This window comes from Rhinoraja longicauda, chromosome 14 (assembly GCF_053455715.1).
Source record: "Rhinoraja longicauda isolate Sanriku21f chromosome 14, sRhiLon1.1, whole genome shotgun sequence".
Lineage (NCBI taxonomy): Eukaryota > Metazoa > Chordata > Chondrichthyes > Rajiformes > Arhynchobatidae > Rhinoraja > Rhinoraja longicauda.
The window spans coordinates 31209595-31224700 of record NC_135966.1 but is presented as its reverse complement, the minus strand read 5'-3'; the positions used below and the strand labels follow the sequence as shown (position 1 = coordinate 31224700).

Sequence of the window (15106 nt, the reverse complement as noted above, 5' to 3'; positions counted from 1 at the left end):
GTATCTTCCTCAGTGAAGACAGATCCAAAGTAACGGTTTAACTCGTCTGCCATTTCTTTGTTCCCCATAATAAATTCCCCTGCTTCTGTCTTCAAGGGACCCACATTTGCCTTGACTATTTTTTTCCTCTTCACGTACCTAAAAAAACTTTTGCTATCCTCCTTTATATTATTGGCTAGTTTACCCTCGTACCTCATCTTTTCTCCTCGTATTGCCTTTTTAGTTAACTTTTGTTGCTCTTTAAAAGAGTCCCAATCCTCTGTCTTCCCACTCTTCTTTGCTATGTTATACTTCCTCTCCTTAATTTTTATGCTGTCCCTGACTTCCCTTGTCAGCCACAGGTGTCTCTTACTCCCCTTAGAGTCTTTCCACCTCTTTGGAATAAATTGATCCTGCAACCTCTGCATTATTCCCAGGAATACCTGCCATTGCTGTTCTACCGTCTTCCCTGCTAGGGCCTCCTTCCAATCAATTTTGGCCAGCTCCCGCCTCATGCCTCTGTAATCCCCTTTGCTATACTGCAATACCGACACTTCCGATTTTCCCTTCTGCCTTTCCATTTGCAGAGTAAAACTTATCATGTTGTGATCACTGCCTCCTAATGGCTCTTTTACCTCTAGTCCCCTTACCAGATCAGGATCATTACACAACACTAAATCCAGAATTGCCTTCTCCCTGGTAGGCTCCAGTACAAGCTGTTCTAAGAATCCATCTCGAAGGCACTCTACAAACTCTCTTTCCTGGGGTCCATTTCCAACCTGATTTTCCCAGTCTACCTGCATGTTGAAATCTCCCATAACCACCGTAGCATTACATTTTTGACACGCCAATTTTATCTCCTGATTTAACTTGCACCCTAAGTCGAGGCTACTGTTTGGGGGCCTATAGATAACTCCCATTAGGGTCTTTTTACCCTTACAATTTCTCATTTCTATCCATACTGATTCAACATCTCCTGATTCTATGTCACCCCTTGCAAGGGAATGAATATCATTCCTTACCATCAGAGCAACCCCACCCCCTCTGCCCACCTGTCTGTCTTTTCTATACGTTGTGTACCCCTGAATATTCAGTTCCCAGCCCTGGTCCTCTTGTAGCCATGTCTCAGTGATCCCTACAACATCATACTTGCCCATGACTAACTGAGCCTCAAGCTCATCCACTTTATTTTTTATACTACGCGCATTTAAGTACAACACTTTAACTTCTGTATTTACCTCCCCTCTCACATCGTTCACAATTGGCCCTGCCCTTAATTTCTTTTCCGCTCTGGAACTTCTGTTCCCATTCTTCCTAGAGTCTTTTGCAATATCTCCTGTATTCCCTTTTACCTCATCTTCATATTCACAATTTGTTAACCCCTCCCCCCCACTACTTAGTTTAAAGCCACAGGTGTCACACTAGCAAACCTGCCTGCCAGAATGTTTGTCCCCCTGCTGTTAAGATGCAACCCGTCCCTTTTGTACAAGTCACCCCTAGCCCAGAAGAGATCCCAGTGGTCCAGAAATCTAAATCCCTGCTCTCTGCACCAGTCCCTCAGCCATAAATTCATACCCTCTATCTCTCTGTTCCTGGCCTCACCAGCACGAGGTACCGGTAGCAGTCCAGAGATAACCACCTTCGACGTCCTACTTCTCAGCGTTTTTCCCAACTCTCTAAACTCCCGCTGTAGCACCTCCTTCCTCTTCCGCCCGACGTCATTCGTGCCCACGTGCACAACGACTTCAGGTTGATCGCCTTCCCTCGCTAGGATTTTCTGAAGCCGGTCTGTGATGTGTTGAACCCTGGCACCAGGGAGGCAACAGACCATCCTCAAGTCCCTCCTGCTGCCACAGAATCTTCTATCCGTCCCTCGGACTATGGAGTCACCGACCACTACGGCTCTTCCAGACTTCGGTCTCCCCTGTCGTGTATCCTTGCCAACAGGTCCGCCACTCGGACTGGAAACGTCTTCTGCCCCGACAGTTCCCAAGAGGGTATACCTATTTGCAATAGGCACAGCCACCGGGGTCTCCTGTAGTCCACGTCCACTCCCCCCGGAAACAGTCTCCCACCTTCGCTCGACCTGGACCCTTGGCGTGACAGCCTCACAATAGGTCCTGTCGAGGAAACTCTCGCATTCCCGGATGGCCCTGAGGTCATCCAACTGCCTCTCCAACTCCACCACACGTCCCTTCAGGAGCTGCACCTGGACACAGTTCTTGCAGGTGTAGCTCCCAGAAGCTCCCGCGACGTCCCTGTCTTCCCACATCCTGCAGGAAACACACCGCACCAACTTTTCCGCCATCACCTTGTGCCTATAACCAGCTCTGGCTTAAAACAATGGTATCCTCCTCACCTCAGCCTCCTTGCCGAAGACTCGCAGCCAAAGACTCGCACTTTTCTCACTGGGCACTTCCCTCACTGGGCTGCACCTCACTGGGCTGCACCTGAGTCTTTGCTTATGTTGGCTGATTTTCCAAGGCACCGTGAAGTGCAGATGGAGTCAATAGTGGTAAGTCTGATCTGTGCGTTGGACTGGGCTACATCTACATCTCTGCAATTTCTTGTGGCCTTGGGCAGAGCTGTTCCCAAATCAAGCTATGACGTGCCCGACAGTATGCTTTTTATAGTACATCTGTAGATGTTGGTAATAGTCACTGGACACATGCTGAATTTCTTCAGTCAGTGGAGCAGGCAGCCGTGCCTATTTTGCTGCTACTTCAATGTGGCCGGTCCACGATAAATCATTGGTATTTTTAACGCCAAGAAATCTGAAGCCCTCAACCATTCCCACTTTTGATGCTGATTGGGGCATGTACTCCACCACGCTTCCAGAAGTCCATAATTAGCACCTTCATGATCCTGACATTGAGGAAGAGATTACTGTCCCGAAACCATGTGACTAAATTCGCTATTTCCCTCCTGTAATCGGCCTCGTCATCGTTAGTGGCCCGGCCCAACACCGTGGTGTCATTTGCAGACTTGTCGATGGAGTTAGAGGCGAATGTGGACGTACACCCCTGAGTGCAAGGTAGTGTAGTCGGGGACTGAGAACGCATCCTTGCGTACTTTATTAGGAATTTGAGGGGGATTTTTTTACTCAGAGGGTGGAGAGTATATGGAACGAGCTACCAGAAGAGGAAGTTGAGGCAGTTACCATAACATCATTTAACAGGCACTTGGACAGGTACACGGATAAAAAATACTTAGTGGAACATGAACCACACCGGGATGGGGGGTGAGACTAGCTTAATGATGAGACTCTCTTTTCTTCGGTATGGACCAGTTAGACTGGCCAGTTTCCGTGTTCTATGGTTCCAAGTCCTGAGATGATAAATAAAAGACACAACGTGCTGGAATAACTCAGCAGGTCAGGCAGCGTCTCTGGAGAACATGGATGAATGACGTTTCGGGTCGGGACCCTTCACCAGACTGAAGATTTCTATCGATGTATTGTCTTCTAAACTCTTCTGAACATATACACTTTCCCCCTCCCCCTCCCTTCCCCCCTCCTCCATCCCCTAGGTACGAGCTGTTTTGCATTTCAGTGTTCAGTTCGGTCCATGCGGCGATTTCTGGCACATACAGATATAAAAATAACAACTCATGAAACAAAGTATTTTGACCCACGATAGGTTCTCCTTGTAAAGCTTTCTCTCCCACTCCAGGTTAATATGTAGATGGTAATATTGAAACTCTCGCTATTTCATTCCTATATCCATGCTAATATTTTTCCATGGCAGTACATTTCTGGTGACCACAATATTTTCCGGCTGACCAACACAATCACTTCACATGTTTTGCTCTTTTTTTCACTCTCCCCCTCCAACCACCCGAACAAAAGCTTGCATTTTTTCACAGTTTAATTAACCACGATTCCGGATTCTGGTCCATAATACTGATTTAGACACAAAACGCTGGAGTAACTCAGCGGGCCAGGTAGCATCTCTGGAGAGAAAGAATGGGTGACGTTTCGGGTCGAGACCTTTCTTCAGATAATGCGGAATGTCGCTCCTGGTGTCATCGTTGGCAGAAACTGGACTGCGAACTAACATTTCAAGGAAGCTTGTTCGGGTTAAGCATTTGTAAAATTGACCGAGGAGCTTTTAAAGCCCCGCTAGTCGTTAGCTTTATATTTCGCTGACCGAGAGTCTCCGGTGGATGTAATTAACGAAAGGTTTCTGTTCGTTCTCAGAAATAAGTATGAAATACACATGAATTCCGAGCGTAGCTCTTTGTAATGGACTTTAATGGTCCCATCTACAATGCTTCTCGCTTGTTTAAGTTAATAGGAGGGGTTTGTCATACAGATCTAAGCGGTTTCTTTGGATGCCGTGCCTGTGATTTAATGCGCACGCCTCTGTGCGCAAACTTAACTGTGCGGAACAAAACATAGCTTAAAGAAAACATGCAGGGCGTTTGTGCTGGTGGCTTTTTGTATTTGGGCTGTGTAGTATGTGGATTAATGTGTTAATTAATTAACGGTTGAACGATGAAGGAAAGCGTCATAAATACAAGAAGTGTAAAAAATGATAGGTCGAAGAGTAAATATTAAGTGAAAAGTCTAAATTAAAAAAAAACCCAGACATCCGAACTTCGTTTCTTCTGCAAGGCTGACTTTCGACGTGAAGGTAAAGGTTATCAGGCACAATGGCCGCCCAACATTTGCCGCAAAGGGTTTTCCAGTCAGAACCACGCTATGCCTCACTTCACCTCACCAAAGCTGACAATGGTTCCGAGTATCAGATTCCCCCGTGAAGCATCAACACGATGCTCGCGCAAATCGCCCTTCACATTTTCTTTTTTGCAAAAGCAGTAATGATTTTTTTGCTGGATATATAAATTAGCGAGTTGTCGAATTATTCGAGTGTGTGGGGAGCAAAGGACGATAACTTCCTTCAGTGACAGAGATAATTTCAACAATAAAGTGAGCCATCATAAAAAATATCGGTACCCAGTCTATAATTTTGCTGTTGAGTTTAATTGTTAATCTGAAACCAAGAGCGAACTTCAAGTCTCATACGACAGACAGCCTGATACGCCTTTAAAATCAAGCCCAGCTCCTTACATCTAAATCTAAATCGCCAACCAATGTTTCAAAAAGCATCTATTTCTAACCCTTAATTATATCATATTGATAACTAAATACTAAACCCCAATCCTTACATAAAATACTCATCTCAAAAGACCTGGGTCTTTTTCCAAAATTGAATTTAATTCTCAACAAAAAGCACTTTCTGCAATCCCTAAACCAAGACATAAGAAACTGGAAATTCTTGTGTCTCCATTTTGCTCAAACCGCCAAACAGGATAGTCACTTCTGCTTAAATGAATTCCAAAATAAAGTTGCATTTTTCTTATCCTTCACCATAGTTATCATGATTGTTACAATGCAAGCATCTCGACCCCATCCTCCCTCATAAACCGGGCCGAAATAACTGTAAACTCAAAAAGGTGAGGCATTTTACATTAATCGTCAACCGATTCTTCACCATATCTTGAACAAAAGATTGCGAATCTAATTACGTTAGTCCCAAAATAAATCTACTCTAATGGTAATGTTGTTGACTGAATGGGAATTGTGCCAAAATCAGTGTTCTTTTTCTTTTCCTTTTAAAGTGTGAATTTTGTTGGCAAATTGCAGAATAATAGTGTTTAATTGCACTGTGCATACCTAATTTATAACACGTTCTTACATTTACAGCGATCACACAGATACTAATAACTGCAAAGTAATATATATTCTTTACTCGTGTAAATTGCTTTATTGCAAAATAATGATAGTTGGACTCGTTTCATTTCCATCTGATGGACAAGACAGATTGAATAAACATAATTGGTTTAAAGTTCGCAGCCTCATTTTACACCAGGCATATTATTTAGATAGCTACCCTGTGTTGCCTCGAAGATTCCAGTGATACAGCAACACAACCGCCTAAATTCGCGATTACGTCCACTAGACATTGAGCAAAGAAACATTGTCCTTCAAAATGTGCTTTGTAATTGGAGAGAGTATTTAAAACTGTACATCGCGGGGGTGATGTATTGCTGTTAACAGGTTTATCATTAGGACAGCTATGGAACAATTTGAAGTGATAAATTAAAAGTATCACGAGTATTGGCACGGAGAAAAAACATATTGGCTAAAGTGCGATTGTTGCTGCTATACAGCTACCAATATGTTGAAGTGTAGTAACAGCCGTGCGTGTATAATTACAACCATTGATAGCTAAAGAACTCACTATATAAAATCGCTATACGTAATCATATATTCTAAGCAAACAAATAAAATCTCATGCTAGAGCATTGGGACATTAACCAGAAATGTATTCTCCCAAATAAATGTACTGATGTTTTCTATTTCTAGGTGGCGAGGGAGGAGCCGAGAGCTTGCTTCTCCACGGCCCTTTCACCAGGAAGCCTAAGCGGATTCGAACAGCGTTCTCTCCGTCCCAGCTCCTTAGACTAGAGAGAGCTTTCGAGAAAAACCACTACGTGGTGGGCGCCGAGCGAAAACAATTAGCAAGCAGCTTGTGTCTCACGGAAACCCAGGTAGGAATATGGAACTACACGGGCCATGGTGGGGATACCTGGAGTTGGCAAAAGAAACGGGAGCTGGGTGGGAGAGGATAAGCGTGTGATGGGAAAACGGTTTTTATGCAACGATTTGGAATGACGTAGAAGCAGTAATTACTGGGGAGAATAGATGCATGCTTGACAATGAAATGCTTGCGGACCTGTGAGAAAAGAGCGGGAGAGTGGGATTAATTAAATAACTCTTTCGATTTGACGAAGGCTCGAATGGCCGATCGGCCTCATTCTTCACTACACGCACGCACAATGCCTTTAGGGTCTCTGCTTTTGTCGGAAGGGAGATATTTGGTGGACAATCGAGTAAAAGTTCATCTGTTTTCCTATCTGCTTACAAATAGCAATCATTCTTTGTACGTGTGAATACTGCTTAGCCGGACCTATTAGTTAATGAATGTCTATTGAGCAATTAAAAAAAGTAAAATCAACCAATTTAATTTTGCATGCAGTGGGGTGGGGGAGGGCTACAATGATGAACATTCTCGGAAATACGCAGAGCATTTCTGCTCGGTGAATGATGAAACGATGAAGGAACATTTCGGGGCACTAAACCGTCTTTGAATCTGACAATGTTTTGACAAGATGCCATCTTATTGTTCCACTGGGTTTCCGGGACCTTCCGGATTATGGGATGAATTGAGCATAAAGAAAATGCATGAAATACCTTTAGTTCCCTGAGATAAAGACATCTCCGGTAGAAATTAAAGAGGGGACGGTGTACTATGTTACTTCGCGGGCACTGTTGTCTTCCTGAACCAGAAAGGCAAATGACAAGGAACTGGTAATAAATGGAACCTTCTGTCGGCACACACAAGTGTTGCTGTAGAATGGGTTTCTTGTGATTATTGTGCCATCTCCATAAACAGTCTGGTGTAAAATGGAAAGTATCACCTTTTACTAATGTAACAGGTCACATGTTCCAAAATAAGAACATTAAAACCAAAAATGAACAAGCAGGAATACTCGCTTATCGGAAACAAATTATTGGAACTTTGAACATGAAGGGGTAATCTAAAGAGGTGCAGTTAGATTGAGTCTCTTAGAATTATACAGTGTTGACAAATGCAACAATGTTAGTCATTGTCAGTTGGCTTGGCGTTCGGACAGACTGTATATGAACAAATACACGTGTTAGGATGTGCTCAGTCTGTATCATCTGCGGTCCCGCATTGAGCTCTGAATTATACTCGCATTGTGTTAAACTGGAGCACGAGAAGGCTACGTTACAGAGGTGCAAATGCTTATATTTGATGTACAGAAGTGTTTGAATAAAGCGGGCCAATCCCTAGACAACAACAGTCTGAGGACAACAGTCCCCAGTAAGCATAAAGAATCAGGAAATGTGTTTGCACACAGACCATTTTTAAACATTTTGTTAACAGAAGTCGATGCGATAAATGTATTGGAATTTAATAAACAAACCAAATTTGTCCAGAAATTCTGCTTTATACAATGCATTAGGAATCTGTTCAATCAAACTGTGAATCATATTGACATCCTGGTTGCCTACGTATGGAGTGAACGAAATAATCAAATCTTATGATCGTTGAATTCTTATAAAAATCTGTGCCTGACACACTGATTTTTTTTCTTTTACAACTCCTGTCAGATAGGCAGGTCGAATCGCAGTAAAATTGTAATTTAGGTGAAGAATATATTTGTTGCCGTACCATAAACTGCCCTTTAAAATCAACCCATAAGCCGTACCTCACTCATTTAGACTTTAGAAATACAGCGCGGAAACAGGCCCTTCGGCCCACCAAGTCCCGCGTACACCCGTACACTAACACTGTCCTACACACAAGGGACAATTTAGTCTTTGGAGTGTGGGAGGAAGCCAGTTGGTCTTTAGCGTGTGGGAGGAAACCGAAGCACCCAGAGAAAACCCGCGCGGTCACAGGGAGAACGTACAAACTCGGTAGGGTAGCGCCCGTTGTCAGGATCAGACCCGGGTCTCTGTCGCGACGGCACTATGCCGCTCCACTGTGCCTGACTAAACTTTTACAGATAAAGTATACAGTTACAACTATCAAGATAGGCCGAGTTAAGCGAAAAGACCGTACATAATTTTGACAGCAAAACAGAAAATTCTGGAGCAGAGATTCTCATGTGGTTAGACACTGCCTGTGGCGAACGAAAGAGTTAAAATTACCTGTCGTCAGTTTACAAAGGTTTACAAATATTGTTTTTTCCACACATCAAAACAAATATTTGCATATAGTTATCCGAACGAAGAGTCGTGCAACACGTACTAGCAAACACGTTTTAGTTCGAATACGAATACAGAATACCAATTCACATGCACAAACAGTTAGATGTATAGAAATACTCTGGCACACATACACATACAAAACCACGGAAGCATAAGATCAGCACAAGTAGATTTAAACACATACGCACAGAGAGGCGCGCGAATACACACACACACAGGCGCATACACACACACGCACACACACACACACACACACAGGCGCGCGCACACACACACACACAGGCGCGCGCACACACACACAGGCGCATACACACACATACTCACACACACACACATACAGGCGCACACACACACACACACACGCACACACAGGCACATACATATACACACACGCATACACACACAAACAGGCGCGCACACACACACACGCATACACACACACACAGGCGCACACACACACACACACACAGGCGCGCGCGCACACACACACACACAGGCGCGCACACACACACGCGCACACACACACACACACACACAGGCGCATACACACATACAGGCGCATACTCTCACACACACACATACAGGCGCATACATACACGCACACACAGGCACATACATATACACACACGCATACACACACAGACAGGCGCGCGCACACACACGCATACACACACACACACACGCATACTTACACCCACACACGCTTGCATACACACACACAGGCGCATACATGCACACACACACACAGGCGCGTACATACACACACAAACAAGTATGCAACCTCACTCTCATCTTTACAACGTAAGAAAGAGAGAGAGAGAGAGAGAGAGAGAGGAGGAGGAGATTAAGTATAGTTTGTTCTCAACTGGAACACAAAATCTAATCACTTTATTCCCGAATCTTTATATGGGAATAAAAAAAAAAATTCAGGGGAATCAATGTGTAACGTGCAGTCTTAAGAGGAGTTAATTTCCTTTCAATACATTTATAAAAAATAATCCGTGTGTGAGACAGGCCTTTAATTGCAGAACATGGATTCAGGTTGTTTATGTTGGACGCTGGTTTAAACCGAAGATAGACACAAAAAGCTGGAGTAACTAAGCGGGACAGGCAGCATCTCTAATGGTGAGAAGGAATGGGTGACGTTTCCCGTAACCCTTTCACTCCGAAGAAGGGTCTCGACCCGAAACGTCACCCATTCCTTCTCTCCCGAGATGCTGTCTGTCCCGCTGAGTTACTCCAGCATTTTGTGTCTGCCTTCTGTTTTATGTTGAACATCGGTTCAGCAATTTGTCAAACTCTCACCAGATCTGCTCTCAGAGGATATTTATTGGACGTCAGGCCATTTCATAAAAAGAGGCTGAATATCAAATAATCAATCTTCATTTTATCGTGGACGAGAAAAGAAGGGACGTGGCTTCCGGCTCATTCCTACTAATTGGAAGACTATCAAACCCAGGCCCTCAAACCCCCGCCAGTTACCGCACTCTCCTTCTTTCCATAGCTAAAGAAGTTGGCATAGCTAATGAAATTTGCAGCCACCAGAATTGCAAATCTAATCATTTATCAAAACTTACTTACAGATTTTGGCGATTAACTGTAATAATTTTCCATTGACTCACTGACTAAATTGATTAAAATTACAACACTGATCGTTTAGAAAAGAGGGAAGGGGGGAATAGTTATTTCATGACTATTTTGTCCGAGCGGAAGGAATTATTAAAGTGTTTCTTGACATATGGAGTCCGGTACCGCTCAGAGCATTGAAGAAGCTGGCGTGCGTCACATTGTGGACAGAAGAATGTATTGGACTCTCTCTCCCGTGAACCATATTAGATTTTGGCCACATAAATCGGCTAAACCAAGTAATGCGTAGGAAGGAACTGCAGATGCTGCTTTAAACCGAAAATGGACATAAAATGCTGGAGTAACTCAGCGGGACAGGCAGCATCTCTGGATAGAAGGAATGGATGACTTTTCGGGTCCTGACCCTTCTTTAGACTGCAAATGAAAGCAATGCATTTGTTACTGAAATGTAAAACAGTTCTCCTTCAGGCACAAGATTTGCATTGGCACCCGAACTATTGGTGAAGCAACATTGTATTCAAATTTATCTTAATGATAATGAACTTCCATGATGTCACCAACACCACTGGCTCAAGAGTTAAGGGTAACGTGTATGGCTATTGTTACTCAATGATGAAAAAGAGCGAGTGTCTTCGTGTAAATTTCATTCATTATCTGTTGTTAGATAAAAAATAATGGATATTTTTTTGGTTTTGTTTTAAGCGAATTACGCTCCCAATCCGTAATATTGTTTGGGCGTGTTATAGCATCGGCGGTTGCAAGCCTGGCCTGGTCTCCTCAAGTATTTACTTAGCACATCTCCTAATCCCTTTAACTGGATCGCTGCCATGTATGTACAGCCGCTGTTTCAAACACCAGTCCCACAATCTATTCGAGAAATTTGAAGATGCAAAAGAAAAGACATTTCCCCCGGTGGCCAAAATTCGTTCAGGTTTTTATTCATCGTGGTCAATTATTTTATTTGTGCTATCCTTTCACGGAATCGACAGAACAGGACTGTTGATAACTCCGAAAATAAAAGAACATACTTTCAATTTTCCAGACAGTATGATCACACCGTATTAAGACGAATTCGAATTCATTGGTTTGAAAGGGCACACGATAAAGTTGTCTTTCAACATTAATTCCAGGTTTGTCAGTGGATTATCCAACATCAACGTTAGGTTGAAGATAGACACAAAATACTGTGTCAGCGGGACAGGCAGCATCTCTGGAGACAAGGAATGGGTGACGTTTCGGGCTTTCGACCCTTCTTCAGACCTTCTTCGTGTTAGGTTATACATTGTACAACACAACCACCGCAGAATACGTGTCAACGACTGTACTAGTCGAAATATAACTGGATATTTTGCTTTTATTGAGTGAGGAAAATATATTTCATTTCTGGTTATCAAACCTATTTTTTGAGGCAAGCATTTTTTCTTCTAAACAGCGTGAATATTTTCTGAAACGTTTCGAGTTATTGGACATGTATTTACGCCACAGACAAAAACTTTCCCTTGATAATGATTCAACCCCCACTTTAAAGAGCAGAAGGAACTGGAAGTGCCCCTTCACGACGATGCGATTTCATGACACTAAATTTCATGACAAGTGTGCTGACAAACCCTTCACACTTGCGCTGATTCTGACTACTGAGGCCTTCACGTTTCATTTGTTCCACGCTGGTGTAGTTTCAGGCACACCCTGAGCAAAATGAGCCACCGATGTGCCTCGGATTTGAATAATTCTGGGGGCCAGGAGACCGATCAAATTTTAGAACAACAAAAAAAGTTAGTGGGCTGCACATGAACGCCGGTAGTTCAAAGAGCTTCTCGACGCAGTGTGTGAAATGAAAGTAAAACTGGGATGTGGCTAATCCCCTCCACTATTCATTCGAGTTAATGGTAATGTGGCCTTCTTCAAATAAAACGCAGGGTTCCCCGACAGTTCAATTTCTTTAGAACACGGGCACTAAAGAGAGAGGTAGGAGGGGAGACCCAATGAATGAATAGAAAATCGTCCAAGAAATTTGATTGGGTCATAAAGAATATTTGATAGAAAATGTTTAAAGTAGACCGAGTGAAGTTAAAGAGCCCGTGTCAAACCTTCTGCAACTGCTTATTTTGCTGCTTTCTAAATTGTTTCCACTTCTCTCTGGGTTTCCATCACATTGCTTGCCATAGTCTATAATTTACCACCTTCGCCAGACCCCTGGAGCAGGGCGGAAAGTTGGTTATAGTTAAATTACACCCTGTACCTGTGCGAAAATCAATCACCTCCTAAAGTGAACCAAACCAGGGTATTTGTATCGGTTTGGTATTTCTGATGAACAAACATTTGATGCGCACAAGGATAACATTTTAAATTAGATGGGAAATGTTGTTGCAAGGAGAAATGTACATAAATATCTTTATGAAATGCCATCAACATAGCTTACGAAAGTTTCAAAGCTCTTTACATATTATGAGCTCGAAATGCTTCACTTAAGTGGCACAGTCGTTGTCGGAAGTACAAAGCGAAAGTCTTTATAATTGTATAAATACTTCACGAAAGGTTCTGCGGGTCCTTCTCATGTAACCTACCTTCTCAAAAACACGCCGCACGGTTATTTGAGAACATTAGAAAAAATGTGTTGGTCGCACGCAGCCGCCCTTCTCGCGGATTGCTGACTTCTCCCAACTTGTCTGAACGTTTTAAACGCTAAAGGTAAAAGTGAGAGGGTCTGAATTCACGTCGAAACACTGCCATTCTTTTCATACTACGCCTGAAGGCAGCGATCAACCAATGGCCAGGTTGTCCAAACTCACATTGTTCATGTCAGCAAATTGATATAAATATTTTAAGCAAAAGCAACCTTTCATTTAGACCTCTATGAATCCAGATTGAACACATTTGGTATTCTCGACGTGTTAAACCTTGTCCCCGTAAACTTTCTCGGCACATTTCCTGCTTCCACCGAAAGCCGCTTTAATTCATTCAGTGCCATATTATCACTGCATGGCATTTTTGCAAGGACGTTTCGTTATGATAAGGAGCTTAGCTGGTTTGCAGAGTCCGTGTTTAATCAGTGGAAATGCCGGTTAGATCATGCTCTCATCTCAGGGATTTATGCATTTTATGTAAGATGATAAGATTAAGCGTGCTTTTTCTCTACAGTTATTGTGTAATGGAACCCATAGGCTCCTTATATCATTGGACAGATACAGTATACACATATATATAAATATATAACATAACATAGTTTATTACACAAATAATGCCGACAACCTGTCCAGTTACTATCGTTGTTAACTAGAGAACAGGGAGAAATTCGTTGCATTGAGACTGAATACATGTATTAGATTTTTTTTGTGCTAGAGAAAATAAAAACATGTTTCCATAGGCATCCCTCTGCCATACTGGGCAATCCTAAACCCAGATTGTCTTTTTCTGAGTTTATCGAAACTGAAAATACTTCTTGCAAATTAAGCAGTAAACCGGTCTGTTTTCTATTAAAGAATTAAAAGAATTCCAACAGCTACAGTTCATACTTACACTTTCTGACAGAGGACGAATAATACATTTACTTTGCAGAATTTGAACAGACAAGATCCTTAGATTAGATTTCGTCTAATATTAATCATTAGACGAAAGAAGAAATGATATTTGGATTATCCTTTGAACGCGGCGCCGCAGAGGAATTTAGATGGAAAGCTGTGCCACGCTGAGACAGTTCTAGCGACAGACAAGTTAAAAACGATGGGAGAATAACGGATGGGGGGGGGGGGGGGGGGGGGGGGGCATCTTGTATTTGTTTAATTCTGATTTGTAAATCCAAACTTGAGAGATGGTTGAAGGACGAGACGACAGGACTCCCCTCGCCAATCCCACCGCATACCACAGTTACACCATCCTCCACTAAGCTCCTTCCCTCACCTTGTACTTTAGACACCTCTGGAAAGAAAGTCCTGAATCGATCGCCATCCCCGCCCACCCCCATAAAAAAATCCACTTAACTAATGGTTTAATTTAGTTTAGTTTAGTTTAGAGATACAGCGCGGAAACAGGCCCCTCGGCCCACCGAGTCCGCGCAGAACAGCGATCCTCGCCTTATCATTAATATCCACTCGATTAACTTGTGTAGAATTGATTTACGTGTCCAGCTATTAACTCATATGTTAAACAAATTGGAAAATATATGTTCTAGTAATTCTGGAACATAAACATTGCTATTCTTTCTGTAGTTTACTTTTTTAAATTCAGTGTATGTAATATATTTTGGCAAGGATTAGAGTTAAATGTGAAGAATTGGGTTTTGTTTAATGAAAACGTGGACCACAGGACATAGAATTAAGGTGGGGGGGGGGGGGAGATTTAATAGGAAGCCGAGGGATAACTTCTTCACGCAAAGGGAGAAATGTGTATGGAACGAGCTGCCGGTCGAGATAGTTGAGGCAGGAGGTAATTATCGCAACGTTTAAGAAACATTTAGACCGGTACATGGATAGGACAGGTTTAGTGGGATGTGGGCCTGTGGGACTAGTGTCGATGGGACATGTTGGTCAGTGTGGCTAATGTCCTGTTTCCACGACTCCAAGACTCTATGAATCTAATAATCCTGACTCGATTGCATGAACAAGTTACTTCTCAGGTTCCTATTTAATTTCAACACGCTTCACGTTCAATTTTATTCTCGTTATAAAGATTTTATCATGCTGTGTTCCAAAATCGTAAATATGAAAACATTTCTCATTCCCATCGTGTAGGTAATAT

At 42.8% G+C, this 15106-nt stretch overlaps 1 protein-coding gene across 1 annotated transcript in view; it reads left to right on the top strand.

Moving 5' to 3' along the window:
- The window catches only part of emx3 (empty spiracles homeobox 3), a 32530-nt gene that overhangs the window by 12691 nt on the left and 4733 nt on the right, over window positions 1–15106 (top strand). The window contains exon 2 of the mRNA XM_078411144.1: window positions 6350–6534. Within this exon, the coding sequence (XP_078267270.1) occupies window positions 6350–6534 (185 nt within the window). The remainder of the gene's footprint in view (window positions 1–6349; window positions 6535–15106) is intronic.